The sequence below is a fragment of the Corvus cornix genome, chromosome Z (genome assembly GCF_000738735.6).
Source record: "Corvus cornix cornix isolate S_Up_H32 chromosome Z, ASM73873v5, whole genome shotgun sequence".
Classification (NCBI taxonomy): Eukaryota; Metazoa; Chordata; class Aves; order Passeriformes; family Corvidae; genus Corvus; species Corvus cornix.
Window position 1 is genome coordinate 61,898,673 of NC_046357.1, and position 19,252 is coordinate 61,917,924.

Here is a 19,252-nt window from a genome sequence, read left to right on the forward strand (position 1 = left end):
TTTCAAATGACTTCTGAGTCTGTCAAAGAAAAAGGTGGTTGAATTGCAAATCAAGGACCTGAGTATGGCACTGCCAACTTGGGTAGGCTAGAATTATTTTATTTGGTCTATGCACAATTAATTTAATTTTAGAACATCAAATGATCTCCAGGGAGGATGTACGCAGGGAAATACAAATGTATCTGTGGCATTCAGAATGTGATGTGAAAAAGGAACAGGATGGTATTGGCTTAAGAGCCTAAGTACTGAAGAAAGTGTGTTTTAAGCAATGAAACAGTTTTTGAAATTATTACTTATATTGTGTGGGAAAGTAGCAAACATGAGAATTAAGATAGATAAATTCAAAGTTTCACTGAAAATAGGTAAGACCTAAAATCTGTATTCAAGGTTAAATCCTCAGTTTAGGACTTTGAGGAGCTGAAAGTGCAAAGGATTTACCTGGGGAGCAAGCTGAACCCTGTTCCAGGGAAATGAGTGCTCCATGCTTTTTGCAAAGTAGCAAACCTTCTCAGGCATTATAAGGTATGAATTAATAAAATCTGAAGAAAAAAAGTCAGCAGCTCTCAATGTTGTGGGACTAAAGAGAACGAAGAGGAAGAGATATGGCTTCTTTGGAATTTGCTGAACAGATCTTTGAGAAAGCCTTAAAATCATGTTGATAAGGACATTATCAGAACATATGTACCAATTCAGATAGAAATAAACCCCAAGATGGGTTCCCTCATTCCAGGGGTATGTTGTCATATGTTGTATAGCTTGCTGTGTAGCCCCTTTCAAAGCAAGTTCCTAAGATCACTGTTTTTTGTGAACTTCATTTTGGAATACCTTCAGTTAGTAAGGCTGAGAGCTACTACACACTGATGACTGAAGTTAAAAATGCTTAGCATATTTGAAAACCAGTCTTGCTTTTTCATCCAAAACCTGAGGAATAGTAGTTACAGCATACCACCATGTCTAGTTCTGACTTCTTAACATATTGAAAACCCAACCATGGAATCTGGTAATTTCAACACTTTTAAAGTGATTGCAAGAGGCTCCTGTGAACAAGACGGGAAAATAAAGTCAACAGGAAAACAAAATAAGCAGAACTTCAACGCTGAAAGGCACAGACTGTTTACAAAATACTAGAGAACATGGAACACAGATATTTAATGTTTATTGAAAAAACAGCATTAAAAATGTGGAATAATTATAAGTAATAACACAAATATATTCATAATGTTTGCTGAGTATTTCTTGAAGGGAGCCAAATCTTTTTGTACTTGCATTTACAGGGTCTTCAAACATTTTGATTATTGTCTAGGATTTTAGATTTCCTCAGAAACAACTTCATTAGCTTGATGCATGTATAAAATACCTCCAAAGTTGCTCGACAGTGAAGATGTTATACTCTAAATCAAAACCAAACTTAATAGAAGAAATGAATCTTCCCACTCTGGGAAAGATCTTAAGTTAGTATAATAGCCTAAATTACCTCAATGCAAAAATAGGCAAAATAAATCAGTTCTTATGGCTAGTCATTGGAAAAGATGAAATAAAATACATTGCTTGTTATCACTCAGAGATACTGATGAAGTAACAAGGCCATTATTTTCTCTTTGTCATTAGTTTTGCATGTAGATTTCATTGAAAGTGGTGGTCATGTTAGGCAGTATGATTTTATGCCTGAGGGACTTTTTTTTCCCAAATTCCTATTAATTTATTTATCAATACTCTGCAGTAAGCATAATCTGCTATACATAAGCTTTTTGCCTTATGTATAGTTACTTGAGACAGTAAGATTTCAGTCACTTCATACAACCTAACATCTAGAAAAGACTTTCACGTATCTTATTATTTTAGCAAGGTATTTAAATTCCACTGCTAACAATTTGTCTGTGAGCAGAATTAATGAAACCAAGTTTTTGAAAAATTTAAAAATTTATGTCTCTGTAATTAAAAATTTTATCTGGCTGCACATTTAGCAGCAAGTGTTCTGGACAGTCCAAAGTTTATGAATGTGCTAATTCACTCATCAGTGTAATGTGCTGGCTATCCAACTGATAGACTAACAAGAAGTTACTAGAAGTGTTTCTCACAATATTAATGTTAATGTGAGTGTCACTTTCCAGGCATATTGTAGCAACATTATATTCAGAGATTTGTATTGCCTTATCATTTTGAATTCAACATGATTTTCTTGGGACTGTCTTGTGAAGGGCCAGGAGTCAGACTTCAATAATCCTTGTGGATCTCTTCCAACTCAGGATATTGTGTGATTCTGTGGTTATTAAATTGGTTTAAAGAAATCAAAAGAGGAACAACTATAGAGCATCACCACAGTATTTTTAGGCTAAAGGATATGTTTTTCATACAGCAACATGAAAATACTTCCCATTTGGTTTGAAATTTAAGTACTGGACATGCACAAACGTTTCATTTCAAGCTCATAAAAAAGTAATTTAAAACACTGAAGTACAAGCTCTGCACGTTACCTGGTTTTAATTAGAACCTGCTTTCCAGTTTTTTTCCTTCTCTTCTCTGTTGCTTACTTTGTAAGTTTCTCCATTCCAATCTTTCCTTTGCTTATTAGAAGTCTTTTTACATTTTTATCAATTATTTTCTCTTCAAGTCTGGACTGATCTTTATTCTTTGGACCCCTCTACATATATTCTATTTGAGTTCTCTAATTCCATTGTTTCTCAAACTCATTTTACTGTTAATATCACATTGCTGAACCATTTAATGAAATATGTTCCTACCTTTCTTAGTATTTTCTCTGAGGCAAGATTGTCATTCTAATGGTAGCATTCTCCTACTGATTTTTGTCAAGCATCTCCTTTTACTGCCCTCTACTAGTCACTTTTTTCCACTGTGATATTTTTCTGTTCTTGACAAACTTCTTGCTTTTCATTTGTTCCTTGGCTGTCCCCTAGTCTGCATCTGCAGCCTTTTTAATATTTCTCTTGTCCTTGTTCTGTATCTTGTCTGTCATTGTCTCCTATTTTGCGTTCAGGACTACCTAAATCTCTTTTCATTAAATTCACCCACTTCATCATCCAGATTTTAAAGAGTACTTTAGACTTTCCTGACTAGACCCAAACAATATAACACAGAATCGTATCTTATATCCTTCGGTTGTGGTAAGCAGTCTTTTGAACAATATCTCATTGAAGGAGTAATTTCAGTTTAGTTTCTAGAAGGAACACAGGATTCATGGTGGCAATTGTAAGCCATCTGAGACATCACTAATACCTTCTTTCTTGCTTCTTCCAGTACCTACCAAAGTATCAGAGCTCAAAAAATCACAATAATCACATGTTGTATAAGTATAAACAGAATGGGAGTTGCCTTTCAAAATGCGTTGGACAAAAAGAAAGAGTAGCCTCGAACAATCTGTGGAAGCCTTTTTCTGCAAACTTTTAAACCATAGAAACTGAAAAAAAAAGCTGTCAGACAACTAAGTACAGGGAGAATTTTTCTCACCCTGTGTGGGTGAGGACTGCAAGAGCCAGCTGTCTGTATTTTGATCCTTACAGAGTAACCCCCTATTCATTTTGTATTTATAGGTACATATTGCAAGTGAAAGGTTTAGCCCAAGCTTTTCCTTACTGCATTTCTACTCATCTGCCTTAATACTGGCCAGCAGTTGCCTTTCAGTCCATTTCCTGTTAAGGGATTAAAAAGTTTTTCTAGTTTGCTCCATGGTTTTGGGATACAGCTGAATGTCCAATAGAGAATCAAGATAGCTGGAGACCTGGTTCACGAGTGGCCCCAGACCAGTTTGTATCAAAGCCTCATTTGTTGGTAAGCTAGTTTAATATCCTGTTCCTAGGAAATGGTTTTTGCATGTGTGAAGAATTTCTTTAATAATTTACAATGTGCTTAGTGGGAAGTCTAAGCTGAAAACACCTGACTACTGAAGAACCCACTCTGTAGATACTTGAATGCCCTCTCTTCACGTAACAGTGACCAGAAAAAGAAAGCATAGTTCTAACTAGTGAAATTAACTGAGAATGTACATTTTACCATTCTACATGACTGAACTTGATAAGACAAGTTCTGGTAAATGTGTGTCAAAGATATGCAAATGGAAATATTTTTAATAATTTTTGTGTGATGATAGCAAAGAAATATAGAATTATATGATCAGAATTCCAAAAAACATTGGTAATTATTTATTACTAATGTATATGCAACAGGCATCTTTACATGCCATTTAGACATTACTTTTGATAACCATTTGATTGCCTGTACAGTACTGAATATGAATCTAATATAGAAGTCAAAAACATGTTGAGAATTTCATAAGTATATTCTACCAGTCCAAGCTCTTATTTGTTGCTGTGGTTTAACCTCAGCCTGCAGCCAAGACCCACACAACTGCTTACTCACTCCCCTACCAGCAAGACTGGGGAGAGAATCAGAAGGGTAAAAGCTGGAAAACTCATAGGTTGAGATAAAAGCAGTTTAATAGCGAAAGCAAGAGCTGCACACACAAGAAGGAATTCAGTCATTTATTCACTACTCCCCACAGTAAGGCAGGTGTTCAGCCATCCCCAGGAGAGCAGGGCCCCATCACACGTAACAGTGACTTGGAAAGACAAACATCATTGTTCGAAATGTCCCCCCCTTCCTTCTTCTTCTCCCCACTTTATATACTAAGCAGAAGCCATGTGTTCTGGAATATCCCTTATGGTCAGCTTGGGTCACCTATGTCTCCTCCCAACTTCACATGCACCCCAGCTTCCTTGAGCTGCACCACACACTGAAACAGAGGCAAGAAGTCTGTGAAGAAAATAAATTCTACCCCAGCCAAAACCAGCACACTTGTGCTGAAAAGTTGGCAGGTTTTTAAGTGGAAAAGGTAGCTAAAATATATTCACAGGTATGTTATTTTCAAGGGAAAACCAGCATAGATTGTTGCTAAAAGAATTATGGAGCACCAAGGGAAACATCAAGGCCTAATCTAAATGCAGATTTCTTAATTTAAGTAATCAGATATTTTTGAAGGACTACCTCCATGACAAAGTATAGCTGAAGTAACATGAATGCATAATGCCACTGTACTCTTTTCCCAAGAAAAAATATAAAGTTTTCGGTCTGTATCTACTGGGAAAAATAGTTCAGTAGAGCCTCAGTCAAGGCTGAGTTAAAGTGTTCCGTGATCCTTATTCTTAGTGTGAGATTAGTAAGAGAAAAGCAGATAAATTAAAGCTATATTTAAAAAAAAAAAAATCCACAAATGAAATTTAGCAATCCCATCCTGTTTGTAGGTACTTTACACAATGTGTTCAAATCTTGGTTGGCTTATTTAGAGTAATTTTTCTGAGCATTTTTCTGTGGTGGTTGAAATAGTTGATGCACATAGATGCTTTTTTTTCATTTAAAGTTATATTTTAAGACTACCCTTTCAGTTTCTTTGCACAGAAATTGAGTAATACCACAGTCCACTAGTGTCTCTGTATGACTTGCCCTAATTTGCAGAGCTGATCTAGAAAAACTTGTTTCTTTAATGAAAAAATGCAGGCTTAAACCCTAGGATTCTGCATTGGTGAGACTCTAATGTGTGGTCTAATGATAGCAGGGAAAACACACGTTTATGTTTGAAGTTGGATTAGTGCAGGCAAGCAGGTGCTAATCAGATCACAATAAACCAGCACTGGAGGGTGTTTAGAATTTTATGCCACTATGTTTTCAAAACATGACAGAAACTTTAGTCATTGGTTCAGTAATGCTACCTAAAAGCTTAATATGTTAGTGCAATACCATATGTTTAAGTCTTTCTTGTAATACCACCACCAAGGGGCATATCCCTAAGACACTTTGTCAAGCTTTGGCAGGTACTGTTAATGGTGGTATTGCAAACAGAAGAGCTTGGATGTTTGGAGGAATGTGAGTGTTTTAAGTAAATCTGTGCCTGACTACACTAACAGAACCAGTTAGCAGAGTAAAAAACAAGATTATTTTCAAAAAATAACAAACCACCATATGATACTCTATTTCCTAAAGTATAATACTTACCTAATTTTTTTCAGTGAATAAAACCTAATTTTGTTTGCGAATAAAAAATAGAACATTTAAGAAAAATAAAATACTTATCAAAGGCAATGATTTTCCAGTGGATTGTTTTATTTCACTTCTCTATCGTTTGAACTGCTTCTCTTGCCATAGGCCTTACAAGTGCTCATTTTTTAATCCTTGCAGTGAGTAGGTTGCAGATGACTGCCTATCCTTTTTCACGGTGGGGGAAAAAACCTCCCCAGTACATATTCAGAAATATCACAAATAAGATTGAAAAATACTAGAATCTTCCTCATCCTTTCCCAGGATCCTTCAATCCAGGACCCTTCCTAGCTTCCTTGGACAGCTGAAAGCTCTAGAGAGGAAAAGACAGTGAAAGCATTTTAGTATGACAAGTATTTTAATATCATAAATATTTTAAATTTTCTCTGCTTTCCCCACATGTCTTTGTCCAGAAGTTATTGAGTTGCTACTGTATATAAACTGTGCTGGGTATCATACTTATACAAAAACACTATAACACTATTTACTCTTCAGCTGTTGGCTGTGGATCACTGTACATCTCATAAATTTTTTTTTCTCATAGTCATTGTTCACTAATAAAAAGCAGAGAGGGATAAGATTGTTATTAGAATCTCATATTGAAAAAATGTATAGTTGGTGATCCTGCTTAGGATATTTAGTTCCTCTTAATATAAAAATACAGCAAAGAGTTAATGTCCATGTTTTTCCTTTTCCATCTGTATTAATAGTCTCAGCTACTCAGTCCGTGCAATCAGAGTAACTGACTGAGAGTAATTTCATTTCTACACATACCTTTATTCTTAGAAGTTATTTCATTTCAACATGTATATTATAAAGGATATGACACCAAGATTTGCAGAGTTTATGCTGTGGATGCTTCATCTCTGTTTAGGAAAGTGGAACTGGATTCACTTGATTTAGAAGTTTTTGGATGGTTTCTCTTTCTTTGATCAATTGTTGGAATTGCAGAATCTACTGGAAAAAGAGAAAGAGTCTAGAAGAAAAGTTGATAAAGGCTAGATGGAAAAAATTGGTACAGCAAGAAACTCCTTGGTAATTTTGTAATGTATGGTGTTACAGACATGGACAGGAGATGTCACAGATGTCACAAATAGAGATTTTTGATTTGCCTTCATTTTCTCACCATAAAACTTTCAAGGTTGTGAAAGGGTAGATTCTGGAAACCTTGCAGTTGAAGACCCTGGATATTTTATGCTGAATGTGCAGGAGCTCTCACCTAATTACTGAGACATGTTCATGCAATTATACAGACAAAAAGCAGCGTTCCCATCTGTATGCTGATAGAGCTAGTGATGGATGGGTAATGCTGATTTTCTTTCCTCTGTTTCAAATTGGAGTGTCACTAGTTAGAATCCTCTTGATAGAAAAGATGCCATTCCCCAGCTCAATCCCTCTTAACAGCAGTCTGGGTCTTACTAGTTTAGGTCTCTAATTTTTCTCCTTAAATTTAGATACTTGCATATGAAAACCTGGAAGTATGAACATGACAAGAACTACCATACCATAGCTAATGTGACAGTGTGGAGGATCTTTTAAAATTGGCCTTGATAGGTTTTTTTGTTAGAGTAGGAAAATACTATGCTGTCTTATCTAGAAATCCTCCCTGAGGTGTCAGACACAAACTGATGCTGATCCACTTTCGAGTTAGAAACTGGTTCTGCAGAGCAAACAAGCCCTTTCTAAAACCTGAATGAAGCAGCTGTATGTGCAGTATATGCTTCCATTGTTTGTAAGCATTAAAACTCATAAAGTATCACTGGAACCATTATTAAAATTCAAAAACATATAAATAACAAGTAATAGCAATATATCATCATGCAGATTCAAATAATGAAAAACACCTACTTGTGGCCTCTCTGATTAAATCAGTCATATGTGTATAAAGCCATATTTGGTTGGCACTTAGCCTGTGGTTCAGGGTATTATACCCCCCACTGGTGTGACTCAGGGCTGGTGGATTATCTTTTGAAATCCTAAAAAGCTGCTGTGACTGCATAGGGTAAGATTTGTTTTTGGTAGCAGTCAGAAATCTGTAAAGGAACATAGGGAATGCTATTACTAGATAGAATCAGTGCTCTATCTAGGCCAGTAGCCTGTCTCTGACAATGGCAAATGTCAGAAATTTCAGGGGGAAGTACAAAACTCCAATGTCAACAATGTTTCAATAAAGTTTCCTCTCCAGCAGCAAGGAGTTAGTGAGTAGTTGCTTCATGAGGATTTTGATTCTTTTCCCCTTTATTCCTTTAGTTACATAGAGAAACTGGTGTATACTTTTTTGTTTATATTCATAATTGTACACACCTTTTAAAGAAAAAAACAGGCAGTATTAACTCTCTTTGACCTTTTTCCTTAAGTTGTTTCACACATTAAGTTAGAAGATTTTTTTTTACTTTTAGTTAATTATGTGTCACTTCATTTCACTAAATGTCTTTGGACAAAAGGATTAAAACTGTGTTATTTAATGCTGTTTCATGTTCTACATGTCTACAACTTTTCCTTGAGTTCATCCGTCATAGAAAACAGGAGTAGCAAAATATTCTAACCCATTCCAGTATTTGTCATGTGGAGGGAGATGGAAGTGAGTTGTCATATCCCTTGACATTTTTGCTGTCTGTCTCTGTTCCTTTATTTTGTGACATACCCTTTTTTTGGTAGCCTAAGTAACAGTAACTATTCCCTGGGGATATTTTCTTTATATATATATATATATATATTTATAAGAGGTAAGGCAGTAAAAATAGTTGCCTGATTATGCCACATTTCCTTCTAATTTGTGCATTTTGTGGACATACTGAGGCCTTTGATTTGGCCGACAAAGGGTTTCAGTTGAGCAGGTCTGCTGAAAACTGATGACTTTTCACCCAGCGACATAACCTGCCTCTCATTAAAATGTAATAATTGTCTGTAAGATTTTTTTAACAAAGGCAATGCCTTTTCCATGTGTTATCTCAAATTAAAAATATGTTGGTGCTGATGATTATTTCCATATATATATTATCATGTCCTACAAGGCCTGTAATTTCCTTTGACCTAAGATGCAGTTTGATACATTATTTGATCAGCACTCTTAGTGAGTCATTTTATCCATATGTATTTAGTTAATTGGTTATTTTTCTCCCCACCCATGTTTATATATAATATACTCTACAAAGGAAAAGGAAATCTGACTGCTTGCAGCTGAGTCTAGTAAAAGAGCAATTAGGTTCTATCAGAGCCAGCAGCTGTCCGTAATGAATTCTGAATTAAAATTATGAGTGAAGAAAAGAATCCAGCCATCTGCAGGAAATGTGAAAATATTTTTATAACCCAATAGCTGAATTCTGGAAAGGGGTATCTCTGAGATTTCCCAGCTGTACCTACATTAAATTCTGGAATATCCATAGACACGGAGTATACTGGAACACATTGCATCAACTTGGCTACCCAGCGTGTTTGGCTAACTTTGAACAGGCTGTATTTTTATCTAAAGTAATCATCATGAGAGTCTCTTTAGATCCTCTCCCCATGTCTCTAGAAGTAAAATGCAGCTTTAAAAATAGTCCCGTTATCTTTTCATGGAGGCTTTCCAATCAGTATTCTGCCCTGAATATTAATCTTTCTTCATTTTTCCTACTTTTATAGACTTATTCAGGGTCTCATCACTTACTATCAGATTTTATCAGTGAATGCTGTTCCAAGTGAATTCTGCATTGTGATGTCTATTTTTTTCTCACCTGAATTTCAAAAATAATTTTTAATGTCACAATAATATCCAAGCTCATTTTACATGTACCTTGAAACTTCTACACTAAAATTCCCATTATTTTCATTATAACTTGTCCACAATTTTTGCTCTTAAGTTCAAAATCCTGAAAAAAAGGGAAGAGATTAGTGTCTAACCTCTAAATGACAAGTCATGATTAAGAAATGTGAAATGATTCGTGGTATTAACCTTTCACAACCTGATTGTCTATGTTACAGAGAATTCATGTTGGTATAAAGATTGCAGAGGTTAAGAAACATTGTAACGAGTACTAGTAACCAAGGTCTTCAGTGGTCAGTGGAGTATTGTCAGATATTAAAAAGGGTATTTATTTTATTCACCACTTGGTCTAAAAAAACAGGGCTAGCCTTCATATGAGCTCATCAGAGAAGCCTCAGGGGTTTTTTTCACTCAATTTTCTACTGTGTAGCATCTCACTGCATTAATACTGTATTGCAACCCTTTCAGTTTAAACTAAATCTAGAGGTGGCAACTTCATGTTTGTCTCATCCTCTGAGTTTATTTTCTAGGTATATCAGTTTTCAACTGAAAAGAAAGAGACATTCTGAGATGGAGATCCAAAAAAATAGGCCTACTACCAAAGTCGTATCAGCTTCAAGGTTCAGGAGTAATTTACTGGTTATTTCCAAGTTTTCAGAGTAGGGAAGGGGGAGCAAGGGAGTGAGAAAAGATAAAAAAAAAGATTTGTGGACAGATTCATGTAGGGCTTTGAACTGTGATTGGTACTGAAAAAAAAAAATCTGATGTGGACTGAGGAGTCCTAGTGATATGTTTTCCTTTTACTTTGTACTTGCCAGATGAAGTCCTGTGTCTGGATGACAACCTCAGCCTTCATTACTGCTCCATCAGTCTAAAACCCAAACAGAAAAAATCCCAAGGGCAGCTGCTGTTGGCCACAGTAGGAATAGGAATGCAAACACCTAGAATCAGGGAAGGGTCCAGAGGACTCTGAACCTTGGAATCAGAATCTTAGTGGCTAGCAAGTACTTTCAAGGTCTTCCAGTTTTCCAGTACTACAGAACACATTTCTTCCCACATTCTTTAATTCATTATCAGATAGCATCAGTTCACCTTCTGTTACTCTCACTGATAGGCTAATAGCTCTTCTCTATGAAAATGTAATCCAAGCACAGAAGGAAATATTCAAAAGTATGAAGCAACTTCTCAAAACATTCCACCCTGAGAATGCAAAGCAGGTTGAACTGCAAAGAAAGCAAAAAACAGTTGTTAGCAGCAAGCAGCATAATTTCTGTTCATTGACTTCTCTGCTGTGCTGTAATCTTCACTTTTATTTATTGACTATATGATGGCAGTGTACTTCCTCTGCTAAATTACCCAGAAGTATCATTTTCTGTATCTACAGCTGTTCAGGCATAGATCTATCTTTAATTGAAGGTAACAAGTCATAGTAAGATGTGTTTTTAAAGTTAACCTTAAAATACTTTCTTTTTCTAAACTCTATTTCAGTAAATTTTAGATCATTCTTTCTTTGGTGGAATGCATGATGTCAAGAAGGCTTTGTGAATGCATTGTACAGTACAAAAAATGTAAAGTATACACTGAAACTCAACAAATATCACAGGGAAGATGTATTTAGGATAGTTACTCTTTGATGATAAATACAGAATTCAGTACATTGCATATATAAGATTGTATTTAGAGAGTAGGAAAATAATGAGAATATCTGAGAACTGAATTAATTTTGAAATAAAAAATCATAGTAAATCCTTTTACACAGATAAAATAGTACAGAGTAATAAGTTTATTTTAATTTCTTTTCCTTGTATGTCTGAGTAATTGAAGAAATCAGACAACATAGTGATTAAGTAAGGTGCATATGTAAAAGTCCTCTATGAAAAGCAGGATTATGGCATGTATGGTTATATAGAATCAACAATCATTTCTGAAGGGAAACCATGATAAGAAAAATAAGTGGTATGAAATAAGGTCAATGAACTTTTCAGTTATGTATAATTTCTGCTATTCCATCTCACAAGCAGAACAATAAGAGATTTTTTTTCACCAACAATTCATGATTTCAGGAAAGAAGCAGGTAGAATAGTTGTGATAATTTGTCCCTTTTAAGAAAGAAGAAGCAAGTTATCAAAATTAATGGTGTGCCTTTTCAGTGGTAGAGTTCCTAAAGGTGTCAGGTACCTGAAGGCTGAAGTGTTGATTCAAAAGAAGAATCTTATTTTTCAGAGTCTCTATCCAAATTCCAGCGAAATCTAATAAAAGGATTTCTGTAGGGGAAGTTGTGTCTGTAACATCTTGGTTAATACCCCTTAATTGATCCTTTCCTCTCTGAATTTCTTTTTGTGATACATGGTATTCTGTAACAACGTGTTTCACAATTTAATTATGTACCACTTTAAAAATTAATTCCTGTTTGTTTTAAATTCTCATCATTTCATTTCACAATCCTGATTCTTCTTTGGCAAGTAAAGAACGAATAGTCATTTTCTTTTCATCTCCTCTATGTAACATTAATTTATTCCTGTGTGAGGATTTGTTGTAATGGAATGTCATTGTTTGAAGGTTTGTTGAACATTACTAATGCTGCATTTTTAGCCTGCATGGAAAACTCAGCTTTTAAAATTATTTTAATGAACAATTATTCCCTGTACATGGGATTTGTTAAGAGAAATTTTTGGGAGTTTTGATTTTGTGTGTTTTAATGCTTGAGAGTTTGTTTGTTTGTGTTCAAATTACAATCTCGTAAGACAGCTTCTTGTCCTTGATCTCTCCAGAGCTGTACTTGGGATTAGATGGAGAACAAATTTACTTCCTGAACATTATTACAAAAAAATATGGGCTTAAATCTGGGGCAGTTATATTTGAAGAATTTATGGTAATACTAGAATTCTGAGAATGTACAGATTGAAAGGAAAAAATCTTACTAAAGCTCCATAAAGGAAGAAAGATATAAGGCTGGCTTGTGGGTTGTGACCGTCCCATGCTTTTGTCCACTACCTATGAAAACTAGGGAGAGTTCTAGACTGAGCTTTATCTGCTTGTAGTGAAATACTCTGTTGTCTGATTTTTTTTGTTCCATGTTCTTTTTCAGACATTTTATGTGGCTTCAGTGATAAATATGCTTGCCTCCATGCATAGCCTAGGGATGAACAAAATTCAGTCAGTAAAGTCTTCCATTTGGTAAAGCACTGCACCTAAGAAAGTGCTGTATACCATCCTTGTTGTCTGGTATCCAACCATAACCACACTTGCAGATAAATTCTCAAAGGTCTCTTATAAGATGGTACATAATTCTTGAAGCAGTCCAGTATCTCTTCTAAAACAAAATTTCAATTTATGTCTTTGCACAAGGTCTTTATGTTATTTTGATCAGAGGTTTCTTTTCAAAAGGATGTTCAGTGGTTTCATAAGGGGCTTTTTTTTGCTGCTTCCTGGACAGAGGGGTGATTTTCTACTCTGTTCTAATTTCCTAACGGCAAAGTGGGAAAATAATCTAAATATTGCTCTTGTCAGAGCTACCACAGAATTTCTGTGGGTTTGGAGTCTAATTAATCATATGAAGTTCCTCAATGAAATCCAGACCTTTTTATATATTTCCCATATCACAAGCAATTTCATGTACTTTCAGTTCATAAATGCAAGCTTCATTCAATCTGAAACAGTAATATTCAATAAAATTTTCCCCTGATATGAGTCAAAAATGTCCTACATGATTTTTGGTCCGTATTTTACTATCTTTGCTTCCAATTAAATGATCTGTGAATACTGGTAATTACACTGCCTTCCTTTGCCAAATCACTGAAGTATCAATAAAGGGTCATCATTTAAACAGCTACAAATTAATCACAAAAGCCAACCTTTAGCACATCCATACAGTGATTTGAATTCAGAATGTCCCCCTTATGCCTCTTCATTTTCCTTTTTTGAATTGTAGCTATTGTAGCTGTATGGCATCGCAGGACATTAAACATGTTTCAGCTCATGGGACTGAGTCAGTCATGTTTTTAGAAATTGAAAACAAACGTTATAGTACTGTAAATGATAATATTTGAAGCAGCAGCAGTTTCCTAGGGGGCATGTCTATTTAATAGATATCTTAGGTTTTCAGCTTGAAAGTGTAATAGCATCTTTCACTAGCTGAAATAATTTTTTTAAAAATTCTAAGTTTGACAGTAACACCAGAAGATGCAAAACAAAAGGGCAAGAAAGGCAATAACAAGCTTAGAAATAATTTGTGAAATTATTCTTATTAGGTGAATTAGCATGGTTACCAGACAAAATACAGGGAATTTTTTTTAATATTTCAGTGTCTTATTAGTGAGGATTCAAAATGTATGGCTTCCCAGCAGCGTATCATACCATATTAAGAGGCTGTGTGATAGTAGAAGAGAAAGAGAAATGGGATAAAAAATTAGGATAGGATAGTTTCTTCTTTTATATAATAAGCTATTGGAGTTTGGAGTTAGAAGGTATTGGGGGCAAAAGAGCATGTTTCAAAGAGGAATTAAGTTAAAATCTTCGTAACACTGGTTCCATTTTTTATGTGGAAAGTGAAGAGAGTAGTTTGGTAGACACACAGCTCATTTTTAATGGGCAGAATTAGAATGTACTGAACATCTTAAAGGAGTAAAATATCTTGCTGGATAAAATGATCCAGAGAGGATGTGTCAGGAGCCCAGTGAAGCCAAATGCCTCCATAAATGAAGTGTGTCAGTCCCTCCATCCTTACCATGAAATCAATGTATAACGATGTGTTTGGATCTGATGGTATGATCTTCACAACTTCTGCATAAACCTATAGACTAGCACGTATCTTCTGTGCTAGAGTATGTTAATAACTATTCTTCTTTGAGTTTGCTCATGGAAAAAATAAATTTGTAAATTATAATAAAAGACATGAAAGGAGGAACTGAAAATCACTCATTCCAGCTGAAGGTGCAAGCTTTTAACTGTCTTGGGATTTTGCAGTTGTGGTCTGCAGATAGCAGTGAACTTTTTGATGTTTGATCTGAAAAATGGCATATCCAGTGCTGGAACAGCAATTCATTAATACATTATAGGGAAAGAACCATATTCTAGGTTACTGAGAAAATCTTCACTGCAAAGCTTTCATATTTCTCACTTGGCTCACACTTGTTAAACTGATAAAAACTGAATGAGAAGAGTAATCATTGAAGGAATAGTTTAAAACTTGATATAAACCAATCTGACATACAAATGTGTGCTACTTCTGTTGATTTCATTGCCATTACAAGAACAAAAAATATAATTGTCCTCTAGAGGCTAGGTTATAATTATTTTTGTTTCTTTCTATTCAAAAAATTTCAGTTTGTGGGGTTCTTAACTATTCTTAACTTAGCTAATCTCAGTGTCTTGAGAGTTTATAAACTGTTGCTTACTATACTGTGTATTTAATTTCGTGTCACTAACTGAAAAAAGTTAAGCATTTAGAAGACCTGAAACTATCATTCATTGTTACAGGCATGATGTGATCCTGGACAGAAAAATGATGAACAAAACCATGTTACACTTTAGCTTTGTTTAGCTACATGTATCCAGATAGTTGAAACAAAACTTCATAAAGTTCAATCATACACATGGCTGCAAAAAGATGGTCTGATTTGATTCAGTACAGTTGGTGTCCAAACAGTTGGATTTTCCCCAGTCTACAGCTAGCACAGCTATCTAGTAATGGGTCTGCGTTGCAAAGACTAACAGTATGTCCTAGCCAAGTGAAACAGCAGAGGACAGAACAAACTGTGTTAATAGAAGCCCCATCAGCAGAGTTGGGAGAGGGGTGGAAAGTTTACCGCCAAAGTATGATAGAAATATGTAAGACTCATTTTCTGTAAGATTATTGTTTTCCTATAAATTTACCTCTGTAAAGAGAAGAGCAGCAACAGCATGTTTAATGACTTAGAAATCATGCTACAAATAAAGCTTGAATTCTTAGAGGATTCATCATCTCCAGCAATTTCCATTTTTAAGAACATGTTGCAAGGTGTTTTATTTCTATTATAGTCAAACCTGAAAATGCAAGATTCAAAGATTTCATATAAAAGCATTCTGTGTTCTCAATTGCTTGTAATGAATGTTTAAGGAGTTTACTTATTTCAGGGCACCAACTTCTTTTATGTTCATATTCAGAAACGTGCTGTTTAAATCAGCATTACAAAACTTTGAAACTTGAATGACATAAAAGTAAGCACAGTGAATGAAACAGTCCATGTTTTCTCTCCCGTGTTCATTTCTTTTAGTGCTGGAGTCGGCAGGACTGGCTGTTTCATTGTGATAGATGCCATGTTAGAGAGAATAAAGCATGAAAAGACTGTAGATATTTATGGCCACGTAACTCTAATGAGAGCACAGAGGAATTACATGGTTCAAACTGAGGACCAATACATCTTTATCCATGATGCACTGCTGGAAGCAGTGACATGTGGAAATACCGAAGTGCCAGCCAGAAACCTGTATGCATATATCCAGAAGCTGACACAGATAGAAACAGGAGAGAATGTCACAGGAATGGAACTGGAATTTAAGGTACTGGGATTTTATGTTGTGGGTAACCAAAACCAAATGGTGTAACACTAAAGCTGCTCTGTTCTCCATCAGTTGTTTCCAATAATCAGAAGATAAGAGACACCATTAGACTACATATTTAAATTAGGAAGACAGCTCTTTCTAAAAAAGATAATTTTAAGATAAAAAAGATAAGTTTAATACTGGAATTTGTCCAAATGCACTAACAGAGCAGACATTGTACTTGTAAAAGGTGTTAAAAGAAGCTTTACAAATATTTGGATAATGCAATAGAATATGGAAAAGTAAGCATCTGGAATTGAAATTATTCATTAATGGATACTGACCAGAGATTATAAAACCTGATAGTGTCACCTGTTTTTGTTATACCTGGCCTTAATTATTTTAATTTTTTTCTACAGCGTCTTGCTAGCTCTAAGGCTCACACTTCAAGATTCATCAGTGCCAATCTTCCATGTAATAAATTCAAAAATCGCCTTGTCAATATTATGCCATATGAGTCCACAAGGGTATGCTTGCAGCCTATCCGAGGAGTTGAAGGCTCTGATTATATTAATGCCAGTTTCATTGATGGATACAGGTACAAACAGTGATGCGTTCTTATCTGTACTGCTTTAAAAGTTTACAAAATTGTTTATGTAATTACATTGAAAATAACAAAGCTTATTATTGAAATCTGGTATTTGTTATCTGTTCAGGGCATGTTTGGGTGGTTTTTTTAATTTTAATAAAGGGTTTATATTTTTTCACCATGTAATATAGAAAAATTTTGCAAATTACATGGAATCTTAAACATTATATTTTTACCTGACTTTAAACCACTGAGAGCTCTCAGTATGCTTTACATGCTGAAAGTTAATGAGATTTTAAGCATGCTCATGATCTGGATCCCTATTTCTTCACAGTTCTTCTGCTTAAAAGGATATCTAGAAATAAGATACAGGAGATATACTCTGTGTGTCAAGGTGATAATCTGTGATCTTGGAGCACTGACTAAGACTTGACCTTACCACCAAAAGCCTTTTGTATGTAAGGCTTTACATACAAAAAAGCCCACCAGCTTCTTCATGACAATATGGAGCAATATGCCCTCAGCTGACTTAAGCAGCTGGTTGAAAAAGGCATGACAGGGAAATGAGATAGTTTGCCTAACTCAGTTCAGGTGTGCCTGGGTATCCATATCCCAGGGATAATTTTATGAGCCTCCACTCATAACTGAAAATAAACTTCATCTCCACTATCACCCACAAAGGTGTTTCTGTTGCTTGAAAGAAGCAACAATACAAACTGGTCATCATCTTATAAAGCTGCTCATCCAGTTTTTTAACAGTTTGGTGGCAGCGTCCACTAGCAGGATATTAGGGCCTGGAAATACATATTCCGTTCCCAAATTTTCTTCCTGACTTACTTTTGCTGGAGGCATCAGACTGTTGAAGAGAAGTTAATAAAGAAACTGCTTGATGCTATAATTCCTAAACTTAATAGATTGTTAGACAGTTATTTCTATAAAATGAACCAGCACAACTAAGTGTTTCTTAAGTGCTTTTTACAGCACACAAAATTGAGCAATTAGAGTTGCATTAAAATTTAAATAATAATGATAAAATCATACATCATAATATTAACAGAGTAATTTTCCTCTCAAAGTTCTAAAAATAAAAAGCCATAGTTTGATTAAACAATCATAATAAGATTTTAATGTGCTCATTATTAATAGTATGTACAATTTCCCTCTAGACAATGTTTACATATAAACAGAGAATATGAGAATCAAGTCACTTTTTGATTAAAGTATTACTCTTAATTTACTTTTTTTTTTATGTAGACAACAAAAAGCTTACATAGCTACACAGGGTCCTTTAGCAGAAACAACTGAAGACTTTTGGAGAATGCTCTGGGAGCATAATTCTACAATTGTGGTCATGCTCACTAAGCTACGAGAAATGGGCAGAGTAAGTACTGCTCTAATATTCCTTTACTAAAATGTTGGTTACAGCAGCTCTTTATATTAAAATATTTCATGGTTAGGAATATCTAAAGATGAGAATTTTGGTTCCTTCTTCTGCTGAAATAGGAGTGGCCTTCCTGGCCACTAGGTATAAATTTTTTCAATCTGTTATTGTGTTGCAATAGACAAACTAGACATGGCATGTTTTTGTGGGGCACGCTGAGATTCAGCAAGTGGGTTTGCATGCTGATGTTCAAAGTATGCGGAGGGAGCACTGCTGTCTATTGAAAAAGAAAGATCTCTTACTTGGAAACTTGACTTTTGCAGCATCTCCTTGTAAAAATGTTAAAAGAAAGTGTGGTATTTTCAAGATCTGAATGTCTTCTATGTGTTCTGTCCTGCATATTAAAATTTCAGCCCCCAGTTTACAGTTCTAAACTCATTTCATTGATACTCCGTCTACTGGAAAGAATGAAGCAGTCTGCTATCTGGACAGGATTACGTCAAGAGAAAGCTGGCATCTGATAAGTGAAATCTGAGTTAGGGCAGGTGTCTGAGAGAATAGAGATTGTTCAGGACATGGCTAGTGGATGCAGAGATAGAATCGTGACTGAGGCTGAGGGGACTTGCTCCAACAAGCAAAATAGAAGAAAACTGAAGATAGCATCAGGATTTAAATTGAGATAAAAACTCACCATTGAAAATTAGGCTAGGGATAGCTCTTGTCACTGATAGATAATAAAACTGAGCAGAAGTATAAGTAAGCTCCGATACACAGCAATCAATGAGAAACCCTTGGCAATGCAGTGTTAAAGGTAATTTTTTACTCTCTGAGTTTAATGTTTATACCGACACAAGCAGCTCATGTTCTTGTCACTACTGGCACCTTCCATGAATATCACACTTAGCTGAGTAAAAAAGGATTTATACCCATTTATGGTAGTGCTCTCAAGTAACAGGAAATGTATTGTATT

The 19,252-nt window shown here is 35.2% G+C and overlaps 1 protein-coding gene across 48 annotated transcripts in view; it reads left to right on the forward strand.

The window, feature by feature from the left end:
- Window positions 1–19,252, forward strand: part of PTPRD (protein tyrosine phosphatase receptor type D) — a 1,187,151-nt gene that overhangs the window by 1,152,804 nt on the left and 15,095 nt on the right. For all 48 annotated transcript variants that reach the window (XM_039567532.1, XM_010392896.4, XM_039567544.1 and 45 more), the window contains 3 exons: window positions 16,045–16,330; window positions 16,732–16,910; window positions 18,156–18,282. In XM_039567532.1, coding sequence (XP_039423466.1) covers window positions 16,045–16,330; window positions 16,732–16,910; window positions 18,156–18,282 — 592 coding nt within the window. The remainder of the gene's footprint in view (window positions 1–16,044; window positions 16,331–16,731; window positions 16,911–18,155; window positions 18,283–19,252) is intronic.